The sequence below is a fragment of the Geotrypetes seraphini genome, chromosome 2 (genome assembly GCF_902459505.1).
Source record: "Geotrypetes seraphini chromosome 2, aGeoSer1.1, whole genome shotgun sequence".
Taxonomy (NCBI): Eukaryota; Metazoa; Chordata; class Amphibia; order Gymnophiona; family Dermophiidae; genus Geotrypetes; species Geotrypetes seraphini.
The window spans coordinates 119,211,006-119,227,609 of NC_047085.1; the positions used below are offsets into that span (position 1 = coordinate 119,211,006).

General features: G+C 40.4%; 1 protein-coding gene across 1 annotated transcript in view; it reads right to left on the minus strand.

Moving 5' to 3' along the window:
• Positions 1 to 12,727: 12,727 nt before the first annotated feature.
• RGS20 (regulator of G protein signaling 20) overlaps positions 12,728 to 16,604 on the minus strand; it is a 101,880-nt gene continuing 98,003 nt past the window's right edge. Inside the window, exon 5 of the mRNA XM_033934005.1 lies at positions 12,728 to 13,934. Coding sequence (XP_033789896.1) covers positions 13,746 to 13,934 — 189 coding nt within the window. The 3' untranslated portion in view covers positions 12,728 to 13,745. The remainder of the gene's footprint in view (positions 13,935 to 16,604) is intronic.

Below are 16,604 nucleotides of genomic sequence, written 5' to 3' on the forward strand. Positions count from 1 at the left end.
CCTCTGGATGAGGGAGACAAGAAAGGAGTGGTGAAGGAAGAAAAAGAGGTGGCTGATAGACTAAACAAGTTCTTTGCGTCGGTCTTTACAAAAGAAGACACATCCAGCGTGCCGGAACTGGAAAAAATCTTCAAGGGGGATCAGGAGGGTATATTATCATGCATGGAGGTAAGCCTCGAAGACGTTCTAAGGCAGATAGATAGATTAAAAATTGACAAATCTCCTGGCCCAGATGGGATCCACCCGAGAATACTGAAAGAGCTCAGAGACGAAATAGCGGAGTTACTCAGGCATATTTGCAACCTATCCTTGAGATCAGGGATAATCCCGGAAGATTGGAGGATAGCAAATGTTACACCAATCTTCAAAAAAGGATCGAGAGGCGACCCAGGAAACTATAGACCGGTGAGCTTGACCTCAGTTCCTGGGAAGATGGTTGAATCACTGATCAGGGAAGGTGTCAATGAGCATATAGAAAAAAATAAACTGATGAGAACAAGCCAGCACGGTTTCTATAAAGGACGATCGTGCCAAACGAATCTACTACATTTCTTTGAGGGGATAAGCAAACATTTGGACTAAGGTAGCCCCATTGACATAGTTTATCTGGATTTCCAAAAAGCCTTCGACAAGGTACCCCATGAGCGCCTGCTGAAGAAATTGTGGAACCACGGGGTGGAAGGGGACGTCCACAGATGGATCCAAAATTGGCTGGCGGATAGGAAGCAGAGGATAGTAGTAAAAGGACACTACTCTTGACTGGAAAGGGGTCACGAGTGGTGTCCCGCAGGGGTCAGTGCTAGGACCGCTGCTGTTCAATATATTCATTAACGATCTGGAAACGGGCACGAAGTGCGAAGTTATCAAGTTCGCGGACGATACAAAACTCTCCAACAGGGTCAAAACTGTTGAGGAATGCAAAGAACTGCAGAGCGACCTGAACAAACTGTGTGAGTGGGCAAAAAGATGGCAGATGAGCTTCAATGTGGAGAAATGTAAGGTCTTGCACATGGGGAAAGGGAACCCCATGTACAGCTATAAGATGGGAGGGAGGGTGATGGGGAAAGGCACCCTAGAAAAAGACCTGGGGGTTTTGGTGGATACAACAATGAAGCCAGTGGCGCAATGTGCAGCGGCCTCAAAGAAAGCGAACAGAATGCTGGGCATTATCAAAAAAGGTATCACTACCAGAACGAAGGAGGTTATCCTGCCATTGTATCGAGCAATGGTGCGACCACATCTGGAATACTGTGTCCAATACTGGTCACCGTACCTTAAGAAAGACATGGTGATACTTGAGAGGGCCCAGAGGAGAGCAACTAGGATGATAAAAGGAATGGAGAACCTTTCATATGCCGAAAGGTTAGACAAACTGGGGCTCTTTACCCTGGAAAAGCGGAGACTGAGAGGAGACATGATACAGACATATAAAATCATGAGAGGCATACAGAGGGTGGAGAGGGACAGATTCTTCAGACTAGGAGGGACAACAAAAACAAGAGGTCACTTGGAAAAACTGAGAGGGGACGGATTCAAAACGAATGCAAGGAAGTTTTTCTTCACTCAGAGGGTGGTGGACACCTGGAACACGCTTCCAAAGGAGGTAATAGGACAGAGTACAATACTGGGTTTTAAAAAGGGACTGGATGACTTCCTGGAAGTGAAGGGGATTGCAGGGTATAGATAGAAGGTTACTCTACAGGACAAAATCGAAAAGTGTATGTGAGTTTTAGGGTAGGAGCACTATCAGGTCCTGGACCTGAGGGGCCGCTGCGTGAGCGGACTGCCAGGCACGATGGACCTCCGGTCTAACCCGACAGAGGCAAGTCTTATGTTCTTATGTTCTTATGTTTGGTAGGATGTGGGCATAGGATATTCTTAACTTTTCCATGTTTTTAAGTTCTGAATTCTTCCTTCCGTTAGTCAAACATCTTGGCTCCAAGAATAGAACTACAACCGACGGACATTTCTGTACAAAGTAAGGAATAGTGGTATTGAATATTTAAGGGGGAAGGAGAGAGGCTGCAGTTCCTAGTTAAAGCACATCCACAGGCTCTGTAAAATCAAATATATGAGACTTCATGGCTGTCACATGACTAAAGGCCGAGCACTGCACTGTGTGTGGACAAACTATCCAACAGGCATGTATGAGTACATATGTTGGAATTTGCTTGCTCTGTTCCAGTTATCGCATAATTTACCTTTAATTTTTGATTCACCCTTGTAAATGCATGGCTTTCATCAAACTCAAGAATTCTGTTCCCAACTTGATCTGTCCAAACTGTATTTATTCATATTCTTAATTATGACTAGAAATGCAATGTATGGCGTCAGCATCTATGAGACAAACTTTATATTTTTTGATGTATAGAGTTGCTTGGACCCCAGTGAGACTGCAGAAAGTAAATAAAACACTGTCTAATAGATGTTGGCTATGTCATGTAGAAGTGGAAACTTTAGATCATCTTTTATTTCACTGTCCATTAATATTGGCCTTTTGGAAGTCTATCTGGAAAAAGATAATTTTTATTTTTGAGGTCCCCATACCTCTATCCTATGGAGTAATTTTGTTTGGAACTTCACTTATGACAAAGAGGCCACTTAAAAAATATAAGGATAATCTTCTCCTTATTATGACTGGAGTTGCCTTACAATTGATTATGAGGAATTGGGAAGATTAAATTTAGCTTTCTGGTGGGAAACTCTTTGTTTATATTACAGGTATGAGAAAATATTAGCAGAAGAAAAAGGTGATTCCAGGAAATTTAAGGAGACTTGGGGGTCCATTGGAAATTTACGTAAAAGATCTTTAAAATAATTTATGTATATGTCCCTGTCAGTTTGGAAATTTAATACACATCCGGAAATAGGGAGGGAGGGAGGGAAGGGATGGTAAGGGGGTTTCTTTATTCTTGTTTCATGTAAAGATTATAAGTGCTTTTATGGAATTATTGTTAATGTTATTTTCTTTCATGCATTATTGTATGATGTTCTTAAAGAAATTAATAAAAAAGTTGAAACGGAAATGCTTATACAGCACAAAAGACCCATTTAGGACTTCTTTCATCAAACTGTAGTAGAGCTTGTTACTGTAGGCTGGCAAGGTAGATGCTCTGATGCTCACAGGAATTGAATGAGCGTCAGAGCATTTACCTCACTGGCCTGCGGTAAAAAGCTCTACAATGTTTTGATAAAAGGGGCCCTTAGTTATTCAGTACATATACATTGGCTATTGAAAATTGATACCTCTTTTACTCCCTACACCCCCCTTTTTTTTACATAAAAGTAGCACTTTTTTAACGTTCATAGGAATTCTATGAGCATCAGCTGTTACTGCCGCAGCCGGCACTAAAAACCGCACTATGGTTTTGTGAAAGGGGGGGGGGGGTTAATGTTTTTCAGATTTTCTGGGCAGTGTACCTGACTTGCATCAACACATCATACTCCATACTTTTCAGGGGAAAATGCATTATAACCTCAATAGAAAAAGAAAGAAAAGGAAACCAGTTACATGATACTATTGAGTTCAACGTCCCAGCCATAACCATTGCCCTAAGTAAATCAGCTTCTAAAAAGTCAAGTTTTTACGGCTTTACAAAACCTAAGATAGCTGGAAATTTCAGTTATATTGTTAGTCAAGACATTTCATAAGACAGGTCCAGTATAACAAAAAACTCTATATCTAGTAGATGCTAGTCTGACCTCTGACGAGGAAGGAAGTTGCAATAATTGATGTTGTGAGGAGTGCAAAGAACGCTGAGGAATATACTGCTGGAACATACCTGAAAGATATCTAGGAACACCCATCTTCAAAGATTTAAATACTAAACACAATATCTTAAACATAATTCTGATGAGATTGGTAGTAGAGAATGATGTGGGGAAAAGATTTGTCCCCATCCCTGCCCTGTCCCCGCGAGCTCTGTCCCATCCCCGTGAGCTCCATTCCTGTCATCATGAGCTCCATCCCTGTGAGCTCTGTCCATATTCCTGCCCTGTCCCCATGAACTCTGTCCCTAGCATCTATATAAGTCTCAAAAGAGATGATTTTGTATATTTGTCTTTTTATTAATATATAAAAGGGAGGAAAAACATTCTTTACAACAATGAAGTACACACCAGCACAACCTCTACTTTAACTGTTCTAATTTTTTTTAATCCATGGATTCAGTCTAGCTCTCCTTTCTTTCACAGACCTTCCTGTAATGTCCTCTCCTAAGATGTGCTGGTAGCTGGAATGCACAGGATCTCACATGCTACGTTTGCTAGTTTTGACCAGCTCTGTTGCTTATTTTTCCAAAATGTCAAAACAGCATCATCAACATCAGTTGAACATAAATAACTATCCACCTCATCATTAACAGCCTTCCGAGGAGACATTGTTCCATTAAAGTTACTCAGGAAACTAACGGTTGCATCCATTTTCATTCTTTTGGAGGGGCCTGGCCCTGGGAGCTCTTCCACAGCGATACTCTCTTGAAATGTGGAAGGTATAGAATCCTGATATGTTGAACTCAAGCCTTCCATTTTGAGCTGTTGGTACAACCTCCTGAAGGATTTGGTTGCCTGCGTTTTTATGTCTTCTTGGAAGATAATTGAATTATCTTTCAGACCTGGGTGCAAAAGGGAAGCAATGCTGTGTAATGGATGAACCGGGAAATAAGTGTCAATTATCTGGTGAAAATGCTCCTTTATGCCAGCAGCAATTGCTGAATCTGTTGCAATAGCAGTCAGATGTTTGAACATCTGAACACATGTTGGAAAGACATCACAGAGGGTAGGTGTTTTATCAGCAGCCAAGACTCTTATTGCCATATCAAAGGTGGACAAAACACAAATTGTGCCATTTAATAGTGCTTCATTCAAATCCAAAACAGCCTCTGCAGTTTTTATCATCATACTTAGATGCCAGTTGTTTAAGATGTTTTATATTTTGAGATAATGATTCCAGCATTTTATAGATGCTGTTCCATCTTATTGGAACAGCGTGCTTAAGGCTTGTCTCAAGCTTGTGTTATACTTAGTGGCGTACCAAGGGGGAATGGGGGGGGGGGGAATGGGGGGGGGGACGCTCCGCCCCGGGTGCACACCTTGGGGGTGCACAGCTGGCCAGGTCCGGGTCCTCCTGCCCTACTGTGCAACTGGACCTGACCTCCTTCTTTTCTCCCGGTCCGCGCCGCTGCAGCCTTACCTCCCCACTGCTGCTGCTAATCGCCGACAAGAAATCTTCTTTCTGACGTCAATTCTGACGTTGGAGAGGATGTTCCGGGCCAGCCAATCACTCCCTGGATGGAAGGAAGAGAGTTACAGGAAGATGAGGAAAGCAGAAACCACAGAAGACAAAGGTAGAAAAAAAATTTCTATTTATTTATTGCTTTAGGAGATATGTGTCACTGTTTCTGTGGTACATTGTATGCAGAGTCCAGCTTCTTGCTGGTTCAATTTAACCTAAAACTGAGGAGCGTTTTTTAGTGCCAGCCGTGGTGGCAGCAGCTCTGATGCTCAGAATTCTATGAGCATCAGAGCTGTTACCTCCGTGGCTAAAATCCACACTACAGTTTTGTAAAAGAGGGAGAGGTTAGTTTGTAATTACATATTCCATACTAGACGAAGGTTTTTTGTTAGGATTGATTGCAGGATTGATCTGTACTAGTCTGGCTTGTTTAGTTTTACAATGGGTGTATTGACGTTGTACTGCTCATTGTAGTTTGTAAGATGCTGCCTTTTCCTAGGTACTCGTGTGACGTGTGGATTGTTACTAAAAATCATGTTTTCATACAGATGGGGGGGGGTCAAAAAATGATGGGGGGTGTCACATATGCTAGGTACGCCACTGGTTATACTTTGCACTGTTCATGTAGTACCAAAGCTTTTTTTGTTTTTCCACCAGTTAAAGGCTGAAGGTACAAAAGATACCATGCCAGAACTCTCTCTTTCCAGGTTGCACTAAGGGATAAAGATTTCAAATGGCTGTTATCAATGTCTATCTCTTATCTTAATTATAGAAAACAATTGAAAACTTTTTTGTTTTCAAAGTTCTTTAGTTCTTAAAAACTAACTCATCTATCATTTTGAACTACGTATTATAGCTAATCTTTTGTAAACCGCATTGAACTCTTCGGTAATGGCGGGTCTAGAAATATATTCTTATGTTATGTTATTCTTGAATGCTTGATGTGTGACAATGTCTTTTGTGAGCTTCATCAAAATACTTACATCAGCAGCTGGAGAATCATCAGAGCCACCATTGTGCTTCAGTCCATGAACCAGCACAATTCAAATTATGACCTGCGCATGATACCCACTATATTTTCCTGACGGTAAGTCCCAAACTCTTCCAAAATTTCCTTCACAGTAGATCTAATATTAGCTGCTGTTTGCTTATCAAGCAGAGTTCTGGTCGCAAGGTTTCTTGAGTGAAGATGAAAATTTGTCATCTGCATAGTGTGCAGTTACTGTTACGTATGGCATTCTAGTTCTATCTTCAGTTCACAGATCAGTTGTAATCCCAAATTTAATTTGCCGATGCAACACATCAGATAATGCTGCTTTTTCTTTCAGCAATAACAAAAATATGTCTAGATACTGTTCTGGTGGTGGAGAATATCTGATCTACAGAAAGCTGGCCATATTTTGCACCAATGGAAATCAACTTTTCTTCAAGGTGAGTGAATCCAACTCCTTTGACTGTAGAGAAAGGTCTGGTGACTATGGTGAACATTGAAGTAACTGCATCGGTAACTTCTGCTTTCACTGTGCAGGTATGGTTGTTCTGGATTCGTCCTTCTGCCTCACTTTATGTAAGAAGTCCTTAGCATTATTGTTTCTCGTCACAGCTACCCACAGTTCACTGCATGTACTTTCAGTCCACTGGTACCACCACGTGACTTCCATTTCAATGTAGACTTGCACATGGTGAAACCGCTGCTTTGACCATCCATGCAGATGATGACAAAGGACTTTCACATCGTACTAGCTCCATCATTTTTGATAAAAGGCAATTGCTCACTTTTTATAACAATGAGATTCTATATTGTTGATTTATGCATGATGACAAGATAACCTAGAAAAAAAAAAGAAATGGTGTGAATGACCCAACTAAAAAAACCAACAAGACAATTAAAAAACTGCACCACACTACAAACTACTACAATGGGTTAAATTTGGTAGATTACCGTAATCCATTGTAGTAGTCTGTCTCAATGGATTGGATTTTAAATATAATTACTTAATTATACAAGGAAGCACAACATATAATATGTTCATATAATGGGAAGATTGGAGAAGACGTGACAGCGTTGGAGCTCAAGTCATCTTTTGTCAGCTAAGTCCTTGAATGTGCCTCCGGGTGGCTTTGCCCTTTTCTAAACCTGAGCGGTTCTGTGAGGGCGTTTTTTTGTCAGTGAAAGTATCAAAAGCACTTTTGATCTGTACCTTTTGGTTCTATACTGCTACAGTAGTCTGAGGCTTTTTTTCCCTCTTTTTGGGTACATGCTGGGTTTGATCATACAACATTTTGAAATATAATTACTTACCTTTGCCAAATCACAGCAGTACCACTTTCTATGATAAGCTTTACTGGAGCAGCTCAAATCCTCTTTAAGCAAAATCATGGGTATGAGTACACTTCATAATTTATAACAAAGTTGTGATAAGACCTCAGATTATGGCATGAAATATACTGTATTTTCTCAGTCAAATTTCCACACACCCATAGCAATGCCTGCCCTGCACTAATCAGTAGCTGCTGCAGTATAGAATGGGGTGTTGGTGGTGGTGGGGAGATTTGTTTGACTGTCCCTGTGACCTCTGTCCTTGGTATCACAGTACTGAATTGAAATGGTAAGGTAAATCCAATATTACTCTTTGAAATTCAAGTCTCCCAAAGAATTATACAGATATAGTTTCTCTTGACATTAATGTGGGAATTTGAATAATACTAATGAAGAAGACAAATCTTTATTGGACCAATGAGGAATGTACTGTATTTATGTACTCTAATGTGGGCATATGCCTATTTCAATTGGATATTTATTGAACAAATAAAGAATGATAAATACAACAAACAACCATTTGTGTTTAATATTTTACAAAAAAATAAACCCATTCCTTCCAACTCCCTGGACCCAACAGCAGCATCAACATTGCAAAGAATGCCTCCTTTTAAAAAAACCCAAAACACCCCAAGGACCCACTTTCTCTTCCTTTGCTTGCCTGCTTCTCCCTCTCCCACCAACCCAAAGAGGCTGGGGGAAGGGGGGAAATGCAGACAAGAAGAAAAGAAAGAGGGCCCTAGGTTTTAAAAAAAATTAAATAGAATTGTCCTCCCCCCCTACTCAGCTGTTCAACTCCCTGGATCCAACAGCAGCACCAACACTGGCCAAAAATGGTCTCCTGTAACTTAAAAGGAAAAAAATCCTGAGGCCCACTTTCTCTTCTGCTTACCTTCTTTTTCCCTTTTCTATCTCTCCAGCATAAGAACATAAGAATATCCTTACTGGATTAGATCAATGGTCCATCAAGCCCAATAGCCTGTTTTCACGGTGGCCAATCCAGGTCACTAGTACCTGGCCAAAACCCAAGGTGTAGCAATATTCCATGCTACCAATACAGGACAAGCAGTGGCTTCCCCCCTGTCTTTGTCAACAGACTATGGACTTTTCTCCAGGAACTGGTCCAAACCTTTCTTAAAACCAGCTACGCTATCCGCTCTTACCACATCCTCTGGCAACGTGTTCCAGAGCTTAACTATTCTCTGAGTGACAAAAAATTTCTTCCTATTGGTTTTAAAAGTATTTCCCTGTAACTTCGAGTGTCTCCCTAGGCTTTGTAATTTTTGACAGAGTGAAAAATCGATCCACTTGTACCCGTTCTACTCCACTCAGGATTTTGTAGACTTCAATCATATCTCCCCTCAGCCGTCTCTTTTCCAAGCTTTTAGTCTTTCCTCATACGAGAGGAGTTCCAGCCCCTTTACCATCTTGATCGCTCTTCTGTGAACCTTTTCTAGCGCCACTAAGGGCTCCTTTTACAAAGCCGTGCTAGGGCTTTAACGCGCGGAATAGTGTGCACTAGCCGCTACCGCCTCCTTTTGAGCAGGCGGTAGATTTTCGGCTAGCGCGTTCTAATCCGGTGCATGCGCTAAAACACTTAGCACACCTTCATAAAAGGAGCCCTATACCTTTCTTGAGATAAGGAGACCAGAATTGAATGCAATACTCCAGATGAGGTCGCACCATGGAGCGATACAGGGGCATTATAACATTCGTAGTCTTGTTAACCATCCCTTTTTAAATAATTGCTAGCATCCTGTCTGCTTTTTGTATGGAATTCTTTGTATGGACTCATACCTGAATCATTTAAGAGCAACATGGGCGCTGGTCTTTGACCAGAAGGCCGCCGCGTGAGCAGACTGTTGGGCACGATGGACCACTGTTTTTGAATTTTCATATGAAATTTTTGTCTGTTTTCAATCAGTTTTAGCTTAAGTATTTAAAATTAGTTTTTTAATGTGCATGTGCCTTAATAAGAGTGGCATCAGAGATTTAGAGTATAACAGCGCATGCGTGGCGTCTGTTAGGTGTCAGCGCCATTTTGCTTTATAACCGAAGCTAAGCTGTTCAGTGAGTAACCGTGTGTAATGTTATAATAATTGTTTGATATATAGTTTTTATAGGATAAGTTTTGATGTATGTTATGTTTGTAGCCTTAATCTAGACCCCTGAAGAAGCTGTCAAGAAGGCGAAACGGATCCCGTAGGGCCATGGGCCATAAAGAGCTACGTTTAATAAGCAGGTGTACCAGCAACGAACAAAAAGATAAGTGCTGGGAATTAAGCTCTACGGTTGCACTAAATATCAAGCACTTTATTATTTTTTGCACAAAGCATTTTGTACTTTAGAATATATTTTCATAAAAAATATTAGTTAGCTCAAAGCTCAATGAAGGATACCATATCCCTGCTTAAACTGATTTAAAAAATCTTTGACTAATCAGTGCAGGCGTCTGAGAGCTTATGAGCACATAGATTTACATATATTGATGACAATTATATGCAGAAGTCCTTTAGGTACGCTTGTTGTACAAGTCACTTTTGCCAGCCCTCTAACTGGTATAAATGACCGTGCTTATATTCAGCAAGAATGCAGGTCATTTATTTTAAAAATTTGTATACCGTTTAAACCTCAACCTGCTCCGCCCTCTCTCCAGCCAGCTCGGACTTGCGTCAGTGATTTCTTCATTTGGTTTCCTAAGGAAGGGACGTTGTTCCCGAAACCAGGCGTGGTTGGACCTGGTATTCAGTGGTGCCTCCTCGCTCAGCTCCTGTGCTTTCTGGTTGATCTGAACAAGACCTCTAAGCTAAGTCCGCTGCCTTATTGAATTTTGTTTTTGGGAGTTGGCTTGGGGGGGGGGGGTTTCTCAGAGTGGTCTTGCTGATTGATTTCTCCTGTGTTCACTTGTTATTTTGAAGTTTGACACACAGTTTATATTATTTAAAGCACACATTGGGTGCCCGATGATGGTGTGTAGGTGGGGGCATATTGCCTCTGTCTGTTAATGTGAAGCGCTGGAGTATTTCTCCCCTCACTGTTCCTTCACACTGAGGGCACCCTTTCACATTCACATTTATTATTATTTTAGAATTCTTACGCTATAATTGCGTTGTGCTTACAGAGGATTTCTGTCATTGAGCTACCACTCTCTGAACCTTGTTGACTAGCGCTGCCTTATTGCTGGTTTCTTTTTAAGGTTTTTTTGGCAGTTTTTTGGAGCTCCCTTTTTTCTCATTCTAGCTAAAAGCATGCATGTGGAATCTACTGTGTGCATACTGTTAGACTGGAGAGAAACATTTCTAGGAATGTGTTGTGGGTTGGTTCTGAAAATAATGTATGTAGATTGCAGTTTCAAACCCTAAGCACATTATTTTCTGTGAAAATTTCAGCTGCAAAAAACTGTGGCTACGTTGTACCCATGGGTTCTGGATGTGTTTTCCCTCTGAAATTCGCTGTGAATGCTATAGAAAAAATGTACGGTAGCTATGGACTATATACTAAAGCAATTTGAAACCTTTCTCCTAAAAAGGTATCATTTAAAGGATTTTTGTTCACCGTTATGTATATTCAAATAGACTAAAGCAGCAACTGCATTGCTTTATCTAGGAGCATAAATAGGAACTTACCTGATATTCAGTGATGAAGATGAGTGGCTTAATTTAACACTGATTCCATATTTGGTACCACCACATGTATAGTCGGTAGTGGAAGATAATTTTATAACCTGTCACCTGTGTTTGGAGAGCCTATTTTATAAAGATATTCAGGTGCCAAAGGGTCTTCATAAAATCTAGGGGTAAATTGACAGTAATCATGGCTAGATTGAAGCTATAGACATATTTGACTGCTCTGGAACAGAAAAAAAGCATTAGCGTGTAAAATATATATGTAAATTATGACTCAAGCCATTCCCCACCAAAACTCTGCCTCAGAACATGCTTACACTTGGGTGAGACAAAAGTATAGAAACATAGAAACATAGAAAGATGACGGCAGATAAGGGCTATAGCCCATCAAGTCTGCCCAAGTATCAAGCATCAAGTATGCTCCTCATCACTTTTATATGTGTAACCCTAGAGGCACTGTTCCCTCTAAGTTGAGCTGGAGTCCTCCACCTAGAGTCCTGACAGTTGAGGGCACTGTTGCACAATCACATTTTCAAAAGTGAAGGACAGACAAGTTCTGCAGGACTCCAAAAAACCTGTCTGTCCGTAGTGATTTAAAACACCCCCCCCCCCCCTACTGGTAGCAATGCAGTTGGAGGGCACACAGTCAGCTTAGAGGGAACAGTGCCTAGAGGCAATTTTATATAAGGCATTTATACATGAAAAATCCTTCATAAAATTGCCACCTTAGTGCCGTGATTACCACTATCACTATCCATTTAGTTTAGGCCTCTTGTTCATCAGGCCTAATCTAAATTTAGAGCTTAACTGGATATGGCTGAATATCCCCACAATCTAGACAATTTCTCAGCTCCTCCCTCATTCTGCCCTCTCCCCTCATCACTATACAGATTGTGTCAGGTCAGTTAGCGGGATTTTCAGCTCAACACTACCCCTATAGTGGATTAAAATATATGGATAACAGAATTATATGTTCACCAACTACTGGTGAACTTATATCTCCCTCTGAATATTGGCCCCTTAAATAATTTTCTAACATTTTTGTAATTTTTATTCTTAAGTGCAGTAACCAAATTAATAAAATACAATTCTTAAATCAATAGGAAATATGCCAGTTATTAGCTTAATAGCTGATTTCTGTGTGCTTTCTGATTCTCTCAGTTGTGTTGTGGAAAATGGCTCTTCCTGTCACTTTTTATGTATATAACAAATACTGCATGTCAGTGCTTCATAGCCATTTATTCTAAACACAGTCTGCCTGATATTCAAAGCAATTTAAATGGCCTGCTGAGGTTCCAGACCATTTAAATGGCTTGTCCGTGACTAACCATGAATATTCAGTAGCACTTGTTTAGTGCTGCTGAATATTCATGATTAATGTTTGAGACAAAAATAGCTGACTTGTAGACATTCTAGGGGCAGAATGGGCACTTATGCTGTTAAGTTAATATTCAGCCCTTAACTGCATAAGATAAATACATAAACTGGGCCAAAAAAGCAGTTCTATCTTATGCGGTTCATCTTATGCAGTTAAGGGCTGAATATTAACTTAACAGCATAAGTTGTAGTGTCCAATATATAACCAGATATTCAATGTTGGTACCTGGATATGGCCCAGCGTTAAATATCTGGGAATACAGCCAACAGTAGACATAAAACGTAGATAGCCACCAGCTGAAGATCGGCCAGATCACCTTTAAAAATCCTTAAAAAAGTATTTCTTTTTTACATTTAGTCTGTGCATGCAGGTAGTATGGATTAAAAGAAAACAACCGTTGAGATAAAAATCTTGTGCTTTATTTTTTTTCTTTGAATAACGTAAATGCCCACGCTTTTGTCCTTTAGTTATTTTTTTTTTTTTTTTTAATTTTGCAAAAAAACGTTAACTGGAAACGAACTCCTCAAAACTAATTTTTATAAACATTCACAAATTATCAACTTAAAAAAAAGTGCATTTCAAGCAATCCTTGGTAATAAAATAATAGGTTTCTTTTCTGTCAACAAAAAGTCTCCTGATAGGGAGCAATTCCCATACCATTGGCTTGCATGAGTTTGAGGTTGAGTCATTTTGATTTCCATCAGCACACTACTTATCTTTCTCACAAGTATATACTCTAAGACATGTGGAAGTACCCATTTCAGCTTTACTAGGTACTAAGCATGTATCACTGCCATTACATGTGTGAGGTTACAGTCTGTCATACTCAAGTAATAGCAAACTTCAAGGCACTTCCACCAGGCAAAATCTTGTCATCGAGTACATGCTCTTTACTGTTGTAAAAATACAATTACTACTCTTTTTTTTACATGTATATTACATCAAATGTTTCCATCTTCCTTTGGAAAGTGTCACTAATGTTGATCAGTAGATGCAAATGGCCATTCATTTTAGAAGCCCTCTGCAGAAGAAAAATGTTTACAAGTCCATATTAAAATATGCCTGAGTATTACTTTCAGGTGAAGATCCTATTAGCTCTAAACTCCCTGCCACTGATAGTGCCTATTTTTTTTTTTTTTTTCAAAAACAGTTTTAAATAAATAAATTTTTAAAAAAGAGAGAAAATTCCTAAGATTCAGCGGTGGTCTCTGACAAGGCCTCAACGAGGTCCTTGTAGTTTGCAGAGTTCATGAACCGTGGGTACGAGTCTCTGTGCATTAGTGTGTAAATCTGAAGCTGTGCGTCATCGAAAGTGTTTTGCGATGGCTCAAGCATGTTCCTGTTGATGACTTCCCTCACTCTGGAGTCCAGGCTGACCTAAGTAGGAAAGGAGAAATTGTCAAAATTACCAGAAGAACCTTGAGGAAGAAAGGTTTCTCTGCTTGATGCCTCCATCTGTGAATCACTGCAACTTATCTAGATACCAGATTCTGTTTCATAAAGGGGGAGGTGGGTTAACACGCTTAGGGTAGCGAAGCTGCTGCGGTAAAGCCTATTCAATTTTTGTGTGTTTTGGTGCATTTACTGTGCCAGTATCGCTACCATGGCTTTGTAAAAGGGGCCCTTAGAACAAAATGATATGGGGGTCTCATTTTCAAAGCAGTTAGACATCGACTTCTTGTCTCCAATTCTTTTCAATCTGTACTTGGAACCCCTGGCAAGACTCCTGAATTCCTGGGGAATTGATTTTCTTTCTTTTTTTTTGCAGATTACATCCAATTACTTGTATTTCTGGATGATAACCAAGAAGCAATTATGTCTGACTTTCATGTCAAAATACATTTGCTAACTTATTGACTGTTTGATCACAGTCTTTACAGTATTCAAAAATCTTCCGCAATGTGGATTTCTTGCAAGCAAAGGGAACTGAAAATTTTCCTTGTTCTTAATGGTCAGCAATTGTCTCTCTCTTCGCATTTAACCACATTTGGAGTGCACTGTAATGATAAGCCTCAAATAAACCCTGTTTTTATCATGTGTGTGTTACGTCAATTAACATCTTATTGACCAAAGAAAATTTGACTAAACTAATCCATGCCTTTATAACAAGTTGCTTGGATTATTGTAATACTATCTTTTTTTTGGATCCAGCAAAATTACCCTCCCCCCTTTTACAAAACTGTGATAGCGGTACCTGCAGCATTTGATCCTAACCCTGCCTAAGCTAAGTTCTCTATTTGACATTTTTGACAAATGAGTTTGACACAATAGAACTAAAAGATTATTGAACAGATTGCTAGGCAGGAGAGGGTGTGGGGCTATCTAGTGCGGTTGTTTTAGTTAACATACTGACAACGCACGGGGATCTGTAAAACTTTTTCAACATTTAACGTCTGAGATAAGTTTAATAGAAAAGCACTCACCGCTGTTTGTATTTAAAAGAGAAATTAAGAGCTTAATAAGAGAGGTCTTTTTGGGAGTAAATAGTGGGGTTCCCCAAGAGTCTGTACTAGGACCGCTGCTTTTTAACATATTTATCAATGATCTAGAGATGGGAATAACTAGTGAGATAATTAAATATGATGATGACACAAAGTTGTTCAAAGTTGTTAAATTGCAAGAGGATATAGCCTTCAATCCATAACCCTACTCCCCACTGCCCACCAACCCAGCCAGCAGATTAACCATTCCCCTTAACTGTATCCATGACATCCTGTTTGTCTGCTTAGATTATAAGCTCTTTCGAACAAGGGAGGAGCCTTAGGCATCTGAGTCAATCAGGTCTTAGTCACCTTCCTCTGTATCCAGGGAATCACATGCTATTGGATTGGTACCCTTCTCTCAGGTTCTCTGCTCCCTGCCTCCATGGTCTGGCAGCTCTCTCATGCTTTTCTTCTCATCCTCCCTCCTGTGAACCCAGCATTTCTTTCAATCCTTCCCCCCATTTTGTGGTCCTCCAAGCTAGCTGTGGGCAGTCTACAGTAGTAGCAATGAAGACATGCTGCCTCAGTCTAGCCTCATGGCCTTCTGTTTGACTTGTTCTGCATCCAATCATCTGATGCAACTTACTGTGGAGGCAGCTTGTCTTCATCACTGCCACTGCCAGGAACCCATGACAAACGTTTGGAGGTGCTGGACTGACAGGGGGTTGGTCAAGCATGGCTAAACTGATGAAAATTGTCTTTGCCATTGAATCATCACCATCCTGGACCCACTGTCAACACAATGAAACTTAAACAAGACAGTAACAGAGCATGGGGAACTAAGTAAAAAGCTGCTGATAAGAGAGATACAGATGGAAGGGGAAGAGAGTGGAGATGCTGGAAAGAAAGGAGGAGAGAGGAGGCAGATGCTGAATGGAAGACGGGAGAGAAAGGAGCAGATGTTTGGGGAGGAGAGACAATGATGGAAGGGGAAAGAAAGGGGAGATGTAGGAGTAAACACTATATAGAAGGGAGAGAAAAATGGCAGAGTTAGTGAAAGACTGGGAATAAGAGGAAGTAAAATAATGCTGAAGGAGCATCCCCACCGACATGATAATGATTTAAAACTTTTTCTCCCAGCGAATACATTGCCGAGTTAGGTTCATACGACGGTCCACAGAGATTCATTCAAGTTTAGTTTTGCATTTGCAGGGGGAGCCTTCCTTTAAGTTGCGCTAAACTTCCAGTAGCAGGGTAAAATTTATGAGATTATAGTAGCTATATAAATAAATATAGGGGTCCTTTTACTAAGGTGCGCTGATTTAGTGAGCGCCAAATCAGTTAGCGCACCTTAGTAAAAGGACCCCATAGTTAAATCACACATGAGCAAGTAGGAAAAACATACAGAATATGTATAGGTGTGTGTGCCCCTGTAAGAAGTGCTCACAGGGTAATGTAATGGGAAATGCTTGCCCACATCAACTCAGTCTTTTGCTCGTGAAGAAATGTTTTTGTTCACGTCAACTTGGTCCTTAGAAGGAACATTGGTTAAAATCCTTTATTGCAAAAGATCACATGGAAAGGTGCCTGACACAGCCATGTTTCGCCATACAGAGCTACCTCA